We start from the raw sequence: 17,443 nt of genomic DNA on the forward strand, positions 1-17,443 counted from the left end.
CTAAACTACTGGACCGATCTTTATGAAATTTGACATGAGAGTTCCTGGGTATGATATCCCCATACGTTTTTTTCATTTTTTTGATAAATGTCTTTGATGACGTCATATCCGGCTTTTCGTGAAAGTTGAGGCGGCACTGTCACGCCCTCATTTTTCAACCAAATTGGTTGAAATTTTGCTCAAGTAATCGTCGATGAAGCCCGGACTTCGGTATTGCATTTCAGCTTGGTGGCTTAAAAATTAATTAATGACTTTGGTCATTAAAAATCTGAAAATTGTAAAAAAAATATTTTTTTTTAAAAACGATCCAAATTTACATTCATCTTATTCTCCATCATTTGCTGATTCAAAAAACATATAAATATGTTATATTTGGATTAAAAACACGCTCTGAAAATTAAATATATAAAAATTAATATGAAAATTAAATTTTCGAAATCAATTTAAAAACACTTTCATCTTATTCCTTGTCGGTTCCTGATTCCAAAAACATATAGATATGATATGTTTGGATTAAAAACACGCTCAGAAAGTTAAAACAAAGAGAGGTACAGAAAAGCGTGCTATCCTTCTGAGCGCAACTGCTACCCGGCTCTTCTTGTCAATTTCACTGTCTTTGCCGTGAGCGGGTGACTGACGATGCTACGAGTATGCGGTCTTGCTGCATTGCATTGCGTTCAGTTTCATTCTGTGAGTTCGACAGCTACTTGACTAAATGTTGTATTTTCGCCTTACGCGACTTGTTCTTTCCTTCTTTGATTCCTTCTTTATATTAACAAAAGTTGGTCTCCAAAACAAAAAAAGTAAAAGCTAGCACAGACCAGAACAAACTGTTTGTTGCACGTTTAACGAGATGAACGAATAAAACTACACTGGCATACCTTCATATTCAACACTACACAACAATTAAAGTAAATCTTCTCAAATGCTGTTTTCAACAGTCTACAATCCATGAACAACTCAGTTAATATAATCCGCGGAACTGAATGTTGAACAGGGGTCGACACTAACTTATTTGGCCTGGGGCCACACTGGCCCCAGAGATGGAAATTGCTGGGGCGGAAAACAAAAATCTGGGGCCCACTCTTATTCATGCTATATATATACACACAAAAATTAATAATAAAAAACACAAGAGAAGTGAAAAAGAGTGTACTGTACCCCATGATCGGCATCAACGTATCTATTGGTCTGAAGGGCTTGCATCCGAAGACACATGCTCACCACACTCTGAATAATCAGAATCACTGTCACTTTCGAACTCAGCAGCTGTACAACTATCTTTTGTTGGTCTGCTGCTGTCCATATATGTGGGTCTCCGCTTGCGAGATCCTGCTGTCATCCAGTGAGTGACAGAGGGAAGGGGATCAAAATCTTCGATGTCTGGGGCATGGAGTTGAACAGTCATCGGATCCGTCAAGGTGTCGCTGCGCAGACGTGACCTCCAGTCTGTCTTGACTCTCTTCATAAGAGAAAAGCCTCTCTCACAATCAGCACTGTGTGCTGGAAGTGTCTGCACAAAGTCAACCAATGACAGAATGTTTCCAAAGTCATCCCGTCTTCCTCTGAGAGAGAACCACTGCATCTGTGACATATCCATATGACCAGCTTTTGTTTTCGCATGTAGTTTCAGCCCTGTCCATTCAACCTCAGCTTGGTGAATGTCTACCCCAGCCTCCTCAAGGATAACTTTGTATTCTGCGAGAATGTCTGTGACCTCCTCCTCACCAAAGTCATCCCAAACATTCTGGGGGTCTGCATGTGTGGGCCACATTTTGAAATCTGCAATGTTCATGGCTGTCAACACACTTCCTGTCACGTCTTCAAATCGTTGGTCAACAAATGCAGTCTGTCACCCTGGAATCCAGCTTGTTCAGCTCTTTCTCTCTGTCCTTGGCCAAGATTCTCTTTTGCTTGTCTCAAACATGGTCCATCCCTGGTGGCAAGACGGTCAACCTGAGATTTCAGCTCCTGAATCGTGCTGTATGCACCTGAAATCCCTCGTGCCGATTCTTGGAGCGATTTTGATGCATTTCCCAACACTCTGAAGAGATCCTGAAGGAAGGCCGTTGTGAGAGTGAACCGAGGTTCTTTCATCATCTTCAAAAAACCCTTTGCCTTGTTCTTGGCGTCTGAAGACACACGTTCTTGAAGGTCTGGATTTGACAGCTGTTCAAGGTGGTTGACGATTGCTGGCATGGCTCTTACAATATTGGACAGTGCCCTGTCACTGTGCATGACCCATCTTGTACCACCCACACGTGTTGGCACAAGGAAAGGAAGGTCAGCAGCCTGTGCTGCTCTTTGAAGCATAGAACGGTTCAGAGGGCTTCTGTAATAGAAGTCGTAGAGATCTTTCATGAGTTTGCTCACTTTTTTGTAGTACTCTACCTGAGCAGTCATGTCCTTGAATGCTAGCTCTAGCCTGTGTGCTGTACAGTGCACAGTGACCAGTTTGGGTCTGCTTGTTTTCAGTCTTGCGGCCACGCCTTGTTTGCACCCAAAGTTCACTGCTGCTCCATCGCTCGCAAATCCTACAAGTTTTCTCTTCCATTCCTCAGATGACTGTCCAGTGAACTCCCGCAGAGCCTGATCCAAAGCTTCCAACACATGAGGTGCATCTCCTCGTTCCAAGTGTTTCACACCAGCAAGTCTGACTCTCACTTCCCCTTCCACACAATATCGAACATAAAAGATCTCCTGCTCTCTTACAGCAGTGTCTGTTGCTCCGTCACACATCACGCTAAGGAAAGGCACGTTTTGAAGTTCTGCACACATTTTTGACTCACATGCGAAGCAAAAGTGAGTCTATGTACTCACCCGAGTCGTCCGTCCGGACATCCGTCCGGACGTCCGGAAAACTTTAACGTTGGATATTTCTTGGACACTATTCAGTCTATCAGTACCAAATTTGGCAAGATGGTGTATGATGACAAGGCCCCAAAAAACATACATAGCATCTTGACCTTGCTTCAAGGTCAAGGTCGCAGGGGCCATAAATGTTGCCTAAAAAACAGCTGTTTTTTACATTTTTCCCATTTTCTCTGAAGTTTTTGAGATTCAATACCTCACCTATATATGATATATAGGGCAAAGTAAGCCCCATCTTTTGATACCAGTTTGGTTTACCTTGCGTCAAGGTCAAGGTCACAGGAGCTCTTCAAAGTTGGATTGTATACATATTTTGAAGTGACCTTGACCCTGAACTATGGAAGATAACTGTTTCAAACTTAAAAATTATGTGGGGCACATGTTATGCTTTCATCATGAGACACATTTGGTCACATATGATCAAGGTCAAGGTCCCTTTGACCCTTCTGAAATGTGACCAAAATAAGGTAGTGAACCACTAAAAGTGACCATATCTCATGGTAGAAAGAGCCAATAAGCACCATTGTACTTCCTATGTCTTGAATTAACAGCTTTGTGTTGCATGACCTTGGATGACCTTGACCTTGGGTCAAGGTCACATGTATTTTGGTAGGAAAAATGTGTAAAGCAGTTCTTAGTGTATGATGTCATTGCTAGGTCAAGGTCAAGCATGTGAGTCGTATGGGCTTTGCCCTTCTTGTTTCTCTTTCAACTTCAGCCACTGTATGAACAAAGTCACGTTGTCAGTTATGTATGTTTTGCCCACAGCAAGACCATTTGCTGTTCCCAATTATGCCAATCTTTCAAACTCTGTAAACGGCAAAGCATCCTTAGCTATCAGAAGTGCATTTCTTGTATCTTCAACTTGCTGATCTCTTGTGACTTCAGTTGTTGTAAAGCCTTTTTACCCTCAGAAACGTTGACATCACCTGCAGGTGTGACTTGCGTTTTAGATTTCCTTTTCGCTTCTTCTTTCTTGAAGGCCCACATGTGTTTCTCTCTATTTTGGTGACGTGTCAAGTTGTAGTGCTTGAAGTTTTTGGAGCCTGTGGACACAGGAGTTTTTTCACAAACATGTTACACTCAGTTTTAAAATAAATATCATTAAGAGTATGTAGAAACTTTCAAAAACCGAGTCAGGAAAAAATATCTTTTTTATGTATCTGTAACTTAACATATATGAATGAGAGAGAGAGAGAGAGAGAGAGAGAGAGAGAGAGAGAGAGAGAGAGAGAGAGAGAGAGAGAGAGAGAGAGAGAGAGAGAGAGAGAGAGAGAGAGAGAGAGAGAGAGAGAGTGTGTTTGTCATTTAAACACCGCCAACTCTTGTGAAACCTCAAGAGTAGCAATATAGGATTTTTTTTAATTTTCTGAGTAGCAAATAGTGTTTTAACAAATGCATTCCCACAGGGGGGGGGGAGGGGGGAGAGAGGGGGAGAGTTAATCTAATGTTGATTCTAGGTATTCAAAAATAGATCTAAAAAATATGGCCATTGGGGGATTTTTTTCTGAAGATGGGTGCAATGCGGACAAACAAACGGGATCTTGTTTAAGGATCCAGTAGAAATTACTAGAACACAATGTCAATGATTAGTGAATTTAGTTATTTGTATCATTTTACTACTAGATGAAGGGGGGTGCACGATTTCACATTTTCTTGCGGGTCGGGCGTGCATCTGCTGTTATCAATTTCCCACGCTGTGGTAATTCTAGAATTCTGGCTTGGGCTGGCGCTAGCGCTCGCTGGCAGCAGGGAAAGTTTGGGAAACTGAGCGTGCGGCCTGAAACAGGCGTGCCCATCTCCCCCCTTTCCCCGTCGCGATATAACCTTGAACGGTTGAAAATGACGTTAAACACCAAATAAAGAAAGAAAGACCTTAATTTCAGTCACTTTCAATTTTACTAAGTTGTTCCTTAGAAATAGCCTGCTTCTGATTTCAGGAATGTTTAGTCTGCAAAAGGAAACAGGAGAAAAAGTGTATGCTATTCACAGATCATAATCAGCACCCTCGATTGCTTTTGCTTTCATTTTTCAGTGCCAGTCAGCAATGTTGTGGCCACAGACACAGCTACCATGTCTACAGTGCAGACATTGGAAGGACAAGCTGCAGACAGCGCTCACAGTGATACCTGGCTGAAACAAGAGGAACAATCTAGTACTGAGTGTGATACCGGGTTGAAACAAGAGAAACACTCTAGTACTGAGTGTGATACCTGGCTGAAACAAGAGCAACATTCTAGTACTGAGTGTGATATCTGGCTGAAACAAGAGAAACATTCGAGTATTGAGTGTGATGCTGGGCTCGAAGAGTCCGGTAATTTGAAGCCAAGCATGTTAATAAGCCTGACAGAGAAAAAACTTGTCTGTACAGAGAGTGGTGCTAAGCCTACAAAGTCTGGACATTTGAAGCGACATATGTTGACACATACAGGTGTAAAAAAGCATCCATGTACAGAGTGTGATGTCAGGTTTACAGGCTCTAGTACTTTGAAGGGACACATGCTAACACATACAGGAGTGAAAATGTTTGCTTGTACAGAGTGTGATGCTCGGTTCATGCGGCCCAGTCATTTAAAGCAACACATTTTAGCACATACGGGAGTGAAAAAGTATGCATGTACAGAGTGTGATGCTAGGTTTACTTGGTCTGGAAATTTGAAGACTCACATGTTAACGCATACAGGAGTGAAAAAGTATGCATGTACAGAGTGTGATGCTCGGTTCAAACGGCGCCATAATTTGAATTCGCACATGTTAACACATACAGGAGTGAAAAAGTATGCATGTACAGAGTGTGATGCTAGGTTCAAAGACTCTAGTACTTTGAAGCGACACATGCTAACACATACAGGAGTGAAAATGTTTGCCTGTACAGAGTGTGATGCTCGGTTCAAACGGCGCTGTAATTTGAATGCGCACATCTTAACACATACAGGAGTGAAAAAGTATGCATGTACAGAGTGTGATGCTAGGTTCATGCGGCCCAGTCATTTAAAGCAACACATTTCAACACATATGGGAGTGAAAAAGCATGCATGTACAGAGTGTGATGCTAGGTTTACTCGGTCTGGAAATTTGAAGATTCACATGTTAACGCATACAGGAGTGAAAAAGTATGCATGTACAGAGTGTGATGCTAGGTTCAGTCGGTCTGGACATTTGAAGCGACATATGTTTACACATACAGGTATGTTAAGTCCTTTGTACTGGAAACTTGCATTCTTCCAGTAAGGTAATATTTTGTACTACGTTGCAAGCCCCTGGAGCAAATTTTTGATTAGTGCTTTTGTGAACAAGAAACAATTGACAAATGGCTCTATCCCATCTCCCCCCTTTCTCCGTCGCTATATAACCTTCGTGGTTGAAAACGACGTAAAACACCAAATAATGAAAGAAAGAACACATACAGGTGTAAAAAAGCATGCATGTTCAATGTGTGCTGCCAGGTTCAAATGAACACATGTATACACATACAGGAGTGAAAAAGTATGCATGTACAGAGTGTGATGCTAGGTTCATGTGGCCCAGTCATTTAAAAGAACACATTTTAGCACATACGGGAGTGAAAAAGTATGCATGTACAGAGTGTAACGGTTCACGCGGTCTGTAAATTTGAGGCAACACATGTGAACACATGCAGGTGTAAAACCAGCACGGTTGGTCTAGTGGTTAGGCGTCCGCCCCGTGATCGGGAGGTCGTGGGTTCGAACCCCGGCCGGGTCATACCTAAGACTTTAAAATTGGCAATCTAGTGGCTGCTCCGCCTGGCGTCTGGCATTATGGGGTTAGTGCTAGGACTGGTTGGTCCGGTGTCAGAATAATGTGACTGGGTGAGACATGAAGCCTGTGCTGTGACTTCTGTCTTGTGTGTGGTGCACGTTATATGTCAAAGCAGCACCGCCCTGATATGGCCCTTCGTGGTCGGCTGGGCGTTAAGCAAACAAACAAATTTAAAGGAACACATTTTAGCACATACAGGATTGAAAAAGTATGCATGTACAGATTGTGATGCTAGGTTCACGCGGTCTGGAAATTTGAGGCAACACATGTTGATATATACAGGTGTAAAAAAACATGCATGTACAGAGTGTGATGCCAGGTTCAAAGACTAGTAATTTGAAGCGACACATGCTAACACATACAGAAGTGAAAAAATATGCATGTACAGTCTGAGTGTGATGCTCTGTTCACGCATTCTAGAAATTAAGAGGCAACATTTGTTAACACATACAGGAGTGAAAAAGTATGCATGTACAGAGTTTGATGCTCGGTTCACAGTCAGAACATTTGAACAAATACATGATGTTAACACATACAGAAATTTTTAAAAAGTTTGCATGTACAGAGTGTGATGCTAGGTTCACACGGCCTAGTCATTTGAAGAAAGACATATTAGCACACACAGGAGTGAAAAAGTATGCGTGTACTGAGTGTGATGCTAGGTTCACGCGGTCTGGAAATTTGAAGCAACATATGTCAACACATACAGGTGTAAAAAAGCATGCATGAACAGAGTGTGATGCCAGGTTCAAACACTCTAGTACTTTGAAACGACACATTCTAACGCATACAGGAGTGAAAAAGTATGCATGTACAGAGTGTGAAGCTAGATTTACCCGGTCTGGAACATTGAGGCAACATATTAACAGCTATTGTGTTTTCAGCGTAGCAATAGGGTCCGATATTTAGACGAGACAAGCATAATGCAGACGAGTCGCATTATACTTGTTCGAGTCTAAATATCGGACCCTATTGCTACGCTGAAAACACAATAGCGATTATATAGCTGTTCTAACCTTGATTTGTTGTTCCAAACTTACAAAATGACAGTTTTTGCGTCGATGCGTTGATCTCAGGTTTTGATAGCAGACGCCGTTTCTTATGCGCATTAGTTTTGCGCAGGAGCCACACTGACTTTGGAAAATAACATTGATTTGACAACACAGCTGTTAAACAGCTTTTTGTTATTTCATTCGTATACAACAAAAAGAAGTTTGAGTTTTTTTAACCTTCGCCGGCACTCGTGGGTCCGTGCGGACCCAGAAGGGTGTTTGATTGCAAATATCTCTTAAACGAGTTGGAATTTTTTAATGAGCTTTTAGAAATGCCTCAGACACCCAACAAGCTATCATCTCCTAAAAGCTCATTAAATTTCAGTGATAATTAATTAATTAATTAATGGTCAAATTTAGACTACACACGGAAGCATTCGTGGGGACGTGCGGACCCATACTTTTCAAAGAAGGAAAAGCGTGTATACTCTTCCGAGGCACTCATGGGGACGTGCAGACCCATACTTTTCAAAGAAGGAAAAGCGTGTATACCCTTCCGAGGCACTCATGGGGACGTGCAGACCCATACTTTTCAAAGAAGGAAAAGCGTGTATACCCTTCCGAGGCACTCGTGGGTCTGTGCGGACCCATACTTCTCAAAGAAGGAAAATTGTGCTAACCCTTCCGTGGCACTCGTGGGGCCATGCAGACCCATAATATTTTAATTGTTCCAAATACCGTGTATAATTAATTAATTATCACTGAAATTTAATGAGCTTTTAGGCACGGCGGTTCCCCCTTTCACAGATGGCATGATTAAGTTTGCTGCTGGCGCCTGCCCATGCAGCCCCTGCCCTGCTTATCTGTTATCACATTCCTGGCCCCGCTGGGGCTTCAGCCTTCTTTGTTCCACTTGCTGGCAGCAGAAAATGAGTCAATTTCCCACGGTTTAATTGCCTTCCTGCCACTGCCTGGCAGCAGAACCAGATTTTTTTTATCTAGTTTATATCTTGAAGAGCCCTGTCTGGAGCACTTTCCATGTGGTTTCGTCTTAAAGACTTTTTGTCTTGTATTAGTTTCTGATCATCAGAGTACATGTACGCTGTGTGTTTCATTTGTGTGGCATTGTGTTGTGACAGGCAAATTTTTCACCCACTGTTCAGCAGAAAAGAAAGGATTGAATCATAGTATTATTACAAGTGACATCACACTCAGTTATTTTGTGCAGCAGTGTGACCTAATATTTCCAGTTTTCTTCTTTGTCTTCATGTGACAGTGTATGTTTGGTATGCAGTGTGTTTCATAATGGAGCATACTGAAACTGAACATCTAATTTGTGTTAATGCATTGTGTAGACTGTGTGGGGAACGCTCTGCAAGAACAAAAAAAGATCGACATTGTAATGTGAAACTGTGTGTGGACTATGCGGACAAACTGAAAAACTTTTTTAACATTGATGTATCTTCTGATATTAGTGCAAAACATTCGACCACGTTTTGTCAGAAGTGCTATTCAAAGCAATTAAACCGTACGCCCTCAAACACAACAGCTGATCGTGTTAAGGAACAAGCTCAAGCTCAAGCCATTAGTAACATTTGGTGTCAGTATGATTCCAGCCGACCCTGGTTTGCTGGTGTCAGTATAATGTGAACAGCCTTCTTTAAATCTACCCCAAGATACATGGAAGTAAATCTAGCTATAACAACAACAACAACTGCCGTGTGCTGACATTTTGGAATACTGTTTTCCTACTTGGATACCTGTAAGCGGGCTCAAGAAAAGATACCTCACACACACAAGGTAAAAATCTTTTAAGTGTCAGCATGAACATCTGTTAACATTAACCTTGCAGATTTGTTTTTAATTTGTTCTGTCTTCAAAAGTGGACCGTGGCGCGATCTGTAGCCACTCAAATACATGTCATTAATTACATTGTGCCGTGTGTACTGTTCTCTGTCTGTCTTCTTTCAGCAGGCTACAGCAGTGGCACACCTACAGCATAGTGGTCATATTTAGTATCGTTTGAAAGTTTATGGTCTTGACTACAAGGCTATGTGTAAATAACACACATGCTGACATCGTAATTCAAGAGAACTAACAAGATAGAAGTGTTTTCAAAACACACAGCTTACTCGCAAGGCAGAGATAGCAGTGCGTAGCTGCCGAGAGGTTGAGCTAGGCCGCACTCTGGCCTGCTAGTAGAAGGGAGCTTTTCTCTTAGCCTTCTACTGCTGAGATGGCTTGTGTGGGTGATGCTATCGCGCGGTTGTACAGTCACTACTGTGTAGCCAGCGCTGAACCGGGGGATGGGTGATTAATTACCGCTGGCGGCCTTGCACTGAGGAAGGGGTGATAAAGGGGTCAGATTCCGGCTGTGTCTGTGAACTAAACCTAATAGCAGAAACTGCCGTGTAGGAGATGATAGCTTTTTAGGTGTCTGAGGCATTTCTAAAAGCTCATTAAATAATTCCAACTCGTTTAGGAGATATTTGCAATCAAACACCCTTCTGGGTCCGCACGGACCCACGAGTGCGTCCGTGTGTAGTCGATAACGAGTGCCGGTCCATGTCATTGTCAGAGTTCGGTGGGTGAAAGAAACACGAAAATACCCAGTATGCTTCCCCTCGAAAGCGGCGTATGGCTGCCTAAATGGCGGGGTAAAAACGGTCATACACGTAAAAACCCATTTGTGCAAAAACATGAGTGAACGTGGGAGTTTCCACCCATGAACGAAGAAGAAAAAGAAAGCACTTCACACCTTTTGAAGGAAGGGTGTGGAGGGGGTAGTAGACAAAACGGTCTGGCTGACCAATATATTGTGGTTGCCAGCTTGGGTGGTGTGTTGGGGACTTGACACAGTTTAGACTCTATTGAGTGTTGCTTTTGAAATTGCTTGCGTATGCTTTCAGGTATGTTGAATCAGCAAGCAGAATGTCATTCTCCAAAACAGGAACCAGGTGAAACATTTGATACAGTGCAGGCATTGGATGGACAAGGTGCATTCAGCACTCACAGTGATACCTGGCTGAAACAGGAGACAAGAGACCAGGACAGTGGTACCGTACCTCTATTTATATTTTTGTCGAATATAAGCCATGTACGGTAGGTCTTAACAGAGAGGGAATCTAAGAACAGGAAAGTCTCAGAAAAGTGAGTCTTTATGATGAGAGAGAGATTTAGGCGACCTGGACGCCTTGATGGTAAATTGTTCAAATTACCCAAAACAGTGGATTTTCAAATGTTTAATGAGGTTTCTTAAAAGCACAGTGCAGCTCACAACCTTCGTTTTGCGTTTTTGTTGCAGCTGAGTGCATTTACAGTTCAAAAATCCTCCTATGGTAGTAAAACAAACTCAAAACTACCCAACGACGACATCTGTGAAGCTCGACAGTTGGCTTTTTCACGCGAGTGCATAAATTAACCTAGTTATTACGTGGTGTTTGGTCGGAGTTCGATTCAACTGAGTGATTCCGGCCTCCATTTTGTTTTACACAAACTCATGATGATGTCTGACATAGTTTGCTACTAGTGACATGTCTTTTTGTGCATGATGTGGTGACCTGATCTAAATTTAGATCCAAAAGTAGGTCAAGACCAGCCGGGACAGAGTCCGAAATTAATTCGTAAAAAAATCGCAGTTCTTGACTCTTTGGGTGTAAGTCAATGAAACTCGGTAGTTCTTCTAACGGATAGCTGCCTGAGGTATGACTAAAAGCCCCAGGGGCTCCGTGCACCTGGGTTTGACAAGTTCAGTACCTTTAAGCATCACTTTCTCCCCAGGCTGGAAAACTTGAGCAGCTCTGTTAAAAGGTCGACATAGGTTTCAATGAGTTAAAATTTGATATCAAATTTGTGCACATGTAGATTACTGCTAAGACTGTTTATCAATTAAGTCTATGAAGAGCGGTTGCTATATGAACCTACATTAGACATAACCAAGCTAAGAAATGATAACTCTCGTGAAAAATCAGAAGTCCCCAAAACAGGGACACAAAATAACACGCTTTCACCTTTTGCAGTTAGGCAGTTTGAATGTCTCTTTTGCGTTGTTTTTGATTAAAGAGCAGACATCGGCCTCGAGGAGCACCGCAATTATGAAGAATTTGTAGCCTTTTCTTATTGAGTATTTGTTCTGCCAAAAATAATATGCAGGATCAACCCCGTCGCGATATAACCTTGAATGGTTGAAAACGACGTTAAACACCAAATAAAGAAAGAAAGAAAGGATCATCAAGACTTGAAAAATAGAGTGCGCCCTGCTGAAACCAAGATTTCTTTGTGGTTCGTTTGTTACTCTTACCATCCTGATCACTTACATTAGCACCAGAGCGTGTGAAAGACTCCAAAAATGCAGATGAAACACACCAACCTCAGAGTCCGGAGTCATTTTGAGCGTACATAGTCACTGTCTACTTTTCGATCAAATTGTTATGTAATCTCATGTTGTTAAAAGATGTTCAAATTTTTTTGTGCAACATTGCTCAAGTGATTTTACAAACAATAAAACCACTGTAATTTGGAAATTGTCTTAATTCGCTGAATAACAATGGGTTCTTTTATACGTTAGATCGGGAAAGCCATCATACAGAGTTGTTCATAATCCCAAAAATACACTGTTTGTTTGAATGATTTTCAGCAATTTTCAACATTTTCAATGGAGAAGACTTGACACTGAGCAATTACCGCTGTGCAGGGAAATCAGCAAGGTTTTATGTTTAGCTATGTGTCAAAGTGAGAGGATGTTTTTTTCTCGCACTAAAGCATGAAAAGACCGTTGGCAATCTACAACATACAGAAGTTCACGTGAGAGGAAAGTAATCTTTGACCTTAACTGGGTTGTTTATTGTTCACTGAGACACACAAAGATATGAAAGGATTTCGACGGGCACAGTGGCGTAGTTTATAAGACATCGGCCTCCTTTTCGGAAGGTCGTGAGTTCAAATCCCGGCTGCAACCGCCTGATCTCCCATGTTAACTAATGTGCAGACCTGCTAGTGCCTTATCTCCCTTCGTGTATTCACGCAAGCACAAGACCAGGTGCGCACGGAAAAGATCCTGTAATTCATGTCAGAGTTCGGTGCGTTATAGAAAAATAATAATAATAATAATAATAACGATTACTTATATAGCGCGTAAACCTCGTGGTGACGAGCCCAGAGCGCTTTACACTTACACAATCATAATACAAACAAGGAAAGAGAACTAAATCCGAATAAATTAAAACATGGTCACACACACCCACACACGCACGCACACACACACGCACACACACACACACACACGCGCGCGCGCACACACTCACACACACAATCTTTCTTTCGTCATTGTCAATGTTCAGGTAACCCGCAATGTCATTCCATGTACGCATACGTTATTCTAGTACAACACACACAGGCACATACCCAGCATGCTTCCCCTGAAAGGCGGGTTAAAATCGGCCATGCACGTAAAAATCCACTCGTGCAAACACATGAGTGCATATAGGAGATCCAGTCCATTAACGAAGGAGAAGAAGAAAAAAAAAACGACTTCTTTCGCACGTTGTTGCAAGGATTTGACTGTAATTTGACACATCAGTGATTTTTCATATCAACTTTAAAATTGGAAGAGTATGGTGGTTCCAACTCAATGCTCGCCGAGATAAGTACTATCTAATCGTGGAGTCTATAAACCTCGTTGGTACATTAAAAGGAAAGAAATATTGTTCTCAACCACACGCCACCATGGGGTCCTGATTTGGCCTATTATGGTCCGCTGGACCCGAAAAGCAACAGCTAACTAACATACACTGAGCAGAAACAGTTAAAACACAGCAAAAACACCATAGAAACCATGGATTTTTTGCTGTTTTTCAGTTTTGGGGTCGCTCTCTTTTACACGCTAGATCAGCCTGACAGCATGACGGATTTGAACGAAATGTGTATGAACTGTTAGGTAAGACACCAAATAAACTTTCGGATGTAAAAAATGTAAATTATCATTCAGTTTAAGTCACTGTTTCGATGGTTGAAAGTGAATCATGCTGTAAAAAAAACATTTTTGAGGGTAGGCGGGGTCACGGACCAGTGACGTCATTTCCAGTTATGGCTCAGATTCCAGAAACACATTTTTGAGCAAAAGAAAGACTGATCTTCAAAAACACCTGGGCTATACCATTGAAAAAATATCCTTAACTTCTTGTGCTCAGTGTATGTTTAATCTGCAAAAGGAAACAGGAGAAAAAGTGTATGCTATTCACGGATCATAATCAGCACTCTTGTATGACTTGCTTTTGCTTTCATTTTCCAGTGCCAGTCAGAGAGGTTGTGGCCACAGACACAGCTACCATATCTACAGTGCTGACATTGGAAGGACAAGCTGCAGACAGCGCTCACAGTGATACCTGGCTGAAACAAGAAGAACATTCAAGTACAGAGTGCGATGCTAGATTCGGGCGGTCTGTAAATTTGAAGCAACATATGTTAATACACACAGGTGTGAAAAAGTATGCATGTACAGAATGTGATGCCAGGTTCAAACACTCTAGGTCTTTGAAGCAACACATGCTAACACATACAGGAGTGAAAAAGCATGCATGTACAGAGTGTGATGCTAGGTTCAGGCAGTCTGGAAATTTGAAGCAACATATGTTAACACATACAGGTGTAAAAAAGCATGCATGTACAGATTGTGATACCAGGTTCAAAGACTCTAGTACTTTGAAGAAACACATGCTGATACATACAGGAGTGAAAAAGCATGCTTGTACAGAGTGTGATGCCCGGTTCACACAGTCAGGAACATTGAAGCGACATATGTTAACACATACAGGAGTGAAAAAGCATGCCTGTACAGAGTGTGATGCCAGGTTCAAACACTCTAGTACTTTGAATCGGCACATGCTTACACATACAGGTGTAAAAAAGTATGCATGTACAGAGTGTGATGCCAGGTTCACAGACTCTAGTAATTTGAAGAAACACATGCTGATACATACAGGAGTGAAAAAGCATGCTTGTACAGAGTGTGATGCCCGGTTCACACAGTCAGGAACATTGAAGCGACATATGTTAACACATACAGGAGTGAAAAAGCATGCATGTACAGAGTGTGATGCTAGGTTCAGGCAGTCTGGACATTTGAAGGAACATATGTCAACACATACAGGAGTGAAAAAGCATGCATGTACAGAGTGTGATGCTAGGTTCAGTAAGTCTGGACATTTGAAGCAACATATGTTAAAACATACAGGAGTGAAAAAGCATGCCTGTACAGAGTGTGATGCCAGGTTCAAACACTCTAGTACTTTGAAGCGACACATGCTTACACATACAGAAGTGAAAAAGCATGCATGTACCGAGTGTGATGCTAGGTTCAGGCAGTCTGGAAATTTGAAGCAACATATGTTAACACATACAGGTGTGAAAAAGTATGCATGTACAGAATGTGATGCCAGGTTCAAACACTCTGGGTCTTTGAAGCAACACATGCTAACACATACAGGAGTAAAAAAGCATGCATGTACAGAGTGTGATGCCAGGTTCACAGACTCTAGTAATTTGAAGAAACACATGCTGATACATACAGGAGTGAAAAAGCATGCTTGTACAGAGTGTGATGCCCGGTTCACACAGTCAGGAACATTGAAGCGACATATGTTAACACATACAGGAGTGAAAAAGCATGCCTGTACAGAGTGTGATGCCAGGTTCAAACACTCTAGTACTTTGAACCGACACATGCTTACACATACAGGTGTAAAAAAGTATGCATGTACAGAGTGTGATGCCAGGTTCACAAACTCTAGTAATTTGAAGAAACACATGTTAACGCATACAGGAGTGAAAAAGCATGCATGTACAGAGTGTGATGTCAGGTTCACAGTCTCAAATAGTTTGAAGCTACACATGCTTACACATACAGGAGTGAAAAAGCATGCTTGTACCGAGTGTGATGCTCGGTTCTCACGGTTAGGAAATTTAAAGCGACATATGTTAACACATACAAGTGTAAAAAAGTATGCATGTACAAATTGTGATGCCAGGTTCACAGTCTCAAATAGTTTGAAGCTACACATGCTTACACATACAGGAGTGAAAAAGCATGCATGTACAGGGTGTGAAGCTGGATTCACCCAGTCTGGAAATTTAAAGCAACATATGTTAACACATACAGGTGTAAAAAAGCATACATGTACAGATGGGATGTCAGGTTCAAAGACTAGTGCTTTGAAGCAACATATGTTAACACATACAGGAGTAAAAAAGCACGCATGTACAGAGTGTGATGCCAGGTTCACACACTCTGGTACTTTGAAGCGACACATGCTAACGCATACAGGAGTGAAAAAGCATGCTTGTACAGAGTGTGAATCCAGGTTCGCACGGTCAGGAACATTGAAGTGACATATGTTAACACATACAGGTGTAAAAAAAGTATCCATGTTCAGAGTGTGATGCTCGGTTCACACGGTCAGGAACATTGAAGCGACATATGTTAACACATACAGGTGTAAAAAAGTATGTATGTACAGAGTGTGATGCCAGGTTCACAGACTCTAGTAATTTGAAAATACACATGTTAACACATAAAGGTGTAAAAAAGCATGCATGTACAGAGTGTGAAGCTAGATTCACCCAGTTTGGAAATTTAAAGCAACATATGTTAACACATACAGGTGTAAAAAAGCATGCATGTACAGAGTGTGAAGCTAGATTCACCCAGTTTGGAAATTTAAAGCGACATATGTTAACACATACAGAGTGTGATGCCAGGTTCAAACACTCTAGTACTTTGAAGCGACACATGCTTACACATACAGGAGTGAAAAAGCATGCATGTACAGAGTGTTATGCCAGGTTCACAGACTCTAGTAATTTGAAAATACACATGCTAATACATACAGGAGTGAAAAAGCATGCATGTACAGAGTGTGAAGCTAGATTCACCCAGTTTGGAAATTTAAAGCAACATATGTTAACACATAAAGGTGTAAAAAAGCATGCATGTACAGAGTGTGAAGCTAGATTCACCCAGTTTGGAAATTTAAAGCAACATATGTTAACACATACAGGTGTAAAAAAAGCATGCATGTACAGAGTGTGAAGCTAGATTCACCCAGTTTGGAAATTTAAAGCGACATGTTAACACATACAGAGTGTGATGCCAGGTTCAAACACTCTAGTACTTTGAAGCGACACATGCTTTCACATACAGGAGTGAAAAAGCATGCATGTACAGAGTGTTATGCCAGGTTCACAGACTCTAGTAATTTGAAGAAACACATGCTGATACATACAGGAGTGAAAAAGCATGCTTGTACAGAGTGTGATGCCCGGTTCACACAGTCAGGAACATTGAAGCGACATATGTTAACACATACAGGAGTGAAAAAGCATGCCTGTACAGAGTGTGATGCCAGGTTCACAGACTGTAGTAATTTGAAGAAACACATGTTAACGCATACAGGAGTGAAAAAGCATGCATGTTCAGAGTGTGAAGCTAGATTCACCCAGCCTGGAACATTGAAGCGACATAGGTTAACACATTCAGGTGTGAAAAAGCATGCATGTAGAGAATGTGATGCTAGGTTCACGAAGTCAAGTGCTTTGCAGCGGCACATGTTAACACACACCGAAGTGAAAAACATGCATACATGTACAGAGTGTGGTGCAAGGTTCACACGGTCTGGGCATTTAAAGCAACATATGTTAACCCACACAGGAGTGAAAAAGTATGTGTGTACCGAGTGTGATGCCAGGTTCACACTACCCCCCGCGGGTTAGGGGGAGTCCCATATTGGTTGGGACGAGAAAGAATT

General features: G+C 41.7%; 2 protein-coding genes across 4 annotated transcripts in view; one reads left to right on the plus strand and one right to left on the minus strand.

Annotated features, from left to right (window-relative positions):
• The window catches only part of LOC138949421 (zinc finger protein 729-like), a 33,782-nt gene extending 17,614 nt beyond the window's left edge, over positions 1-16,168 (plus strand). Inside the window, exons 4-6 of one of the 3 annotated variants that reach the window (XM_070321247.1) lie at positions 4,907-9,443; positions 10,553-10,699; positions 13,933-16,168. In XM_070321247.1, the coding sequence (XP_070177348.1) occupies positions 10,555-10,699; positions 13,933-16,028 (2,241 nt within the window). In that variant the 5' untranslated portion in view covers positions 4,907-9,443; positions 10,553-10,554 and the 3' untranslated portion in view covers positions 16,029-16,168. Of the gene's footprint in view, positions 1-4,906; positions 10,700-12,739; positions 13,579-13,932 lie in introns of those variants that run through there. The other 2 variants (XM_070321246.1, XM_070321248.1) reach the window with 2 other exon arrangements.
• LOC138948033 (zinc finger protein 862-like) lies at positions 1,184-2,739 on the minus strand. The gene is made up of 2 exons (XM_070319561.1): positions 1,926-2,739; positions 1,184-1,782 (listed from the first exon to the last, which is right to left on the minus strand). The coding sequence occupies exons 1-2, from the start codon at positions 2,737-2,739 to the stop codon at positions 1,184-1,186; spliced, it is 1,413 nt and encodes a 470-aa protein (XP_070175662.1).
• Positions 16,169-17,443: the final 1,275 nt, after the last annotated feature.

This window comes from Littorina saxatilis, linkage group LG15 (genome assembly GCF_037325665.1).
Source record: "Littorina saxatilis isolate snail1 linkage group LG15, US_GU_Lsax_2.0, whole genome shotgun sequence".
Lineage (NCBI taxonomy): Eukaryota > Metazoa > Mollusca > Gastropoda > Littorinimorpha > Littorinidae > Littorina > Littorina saxatilis.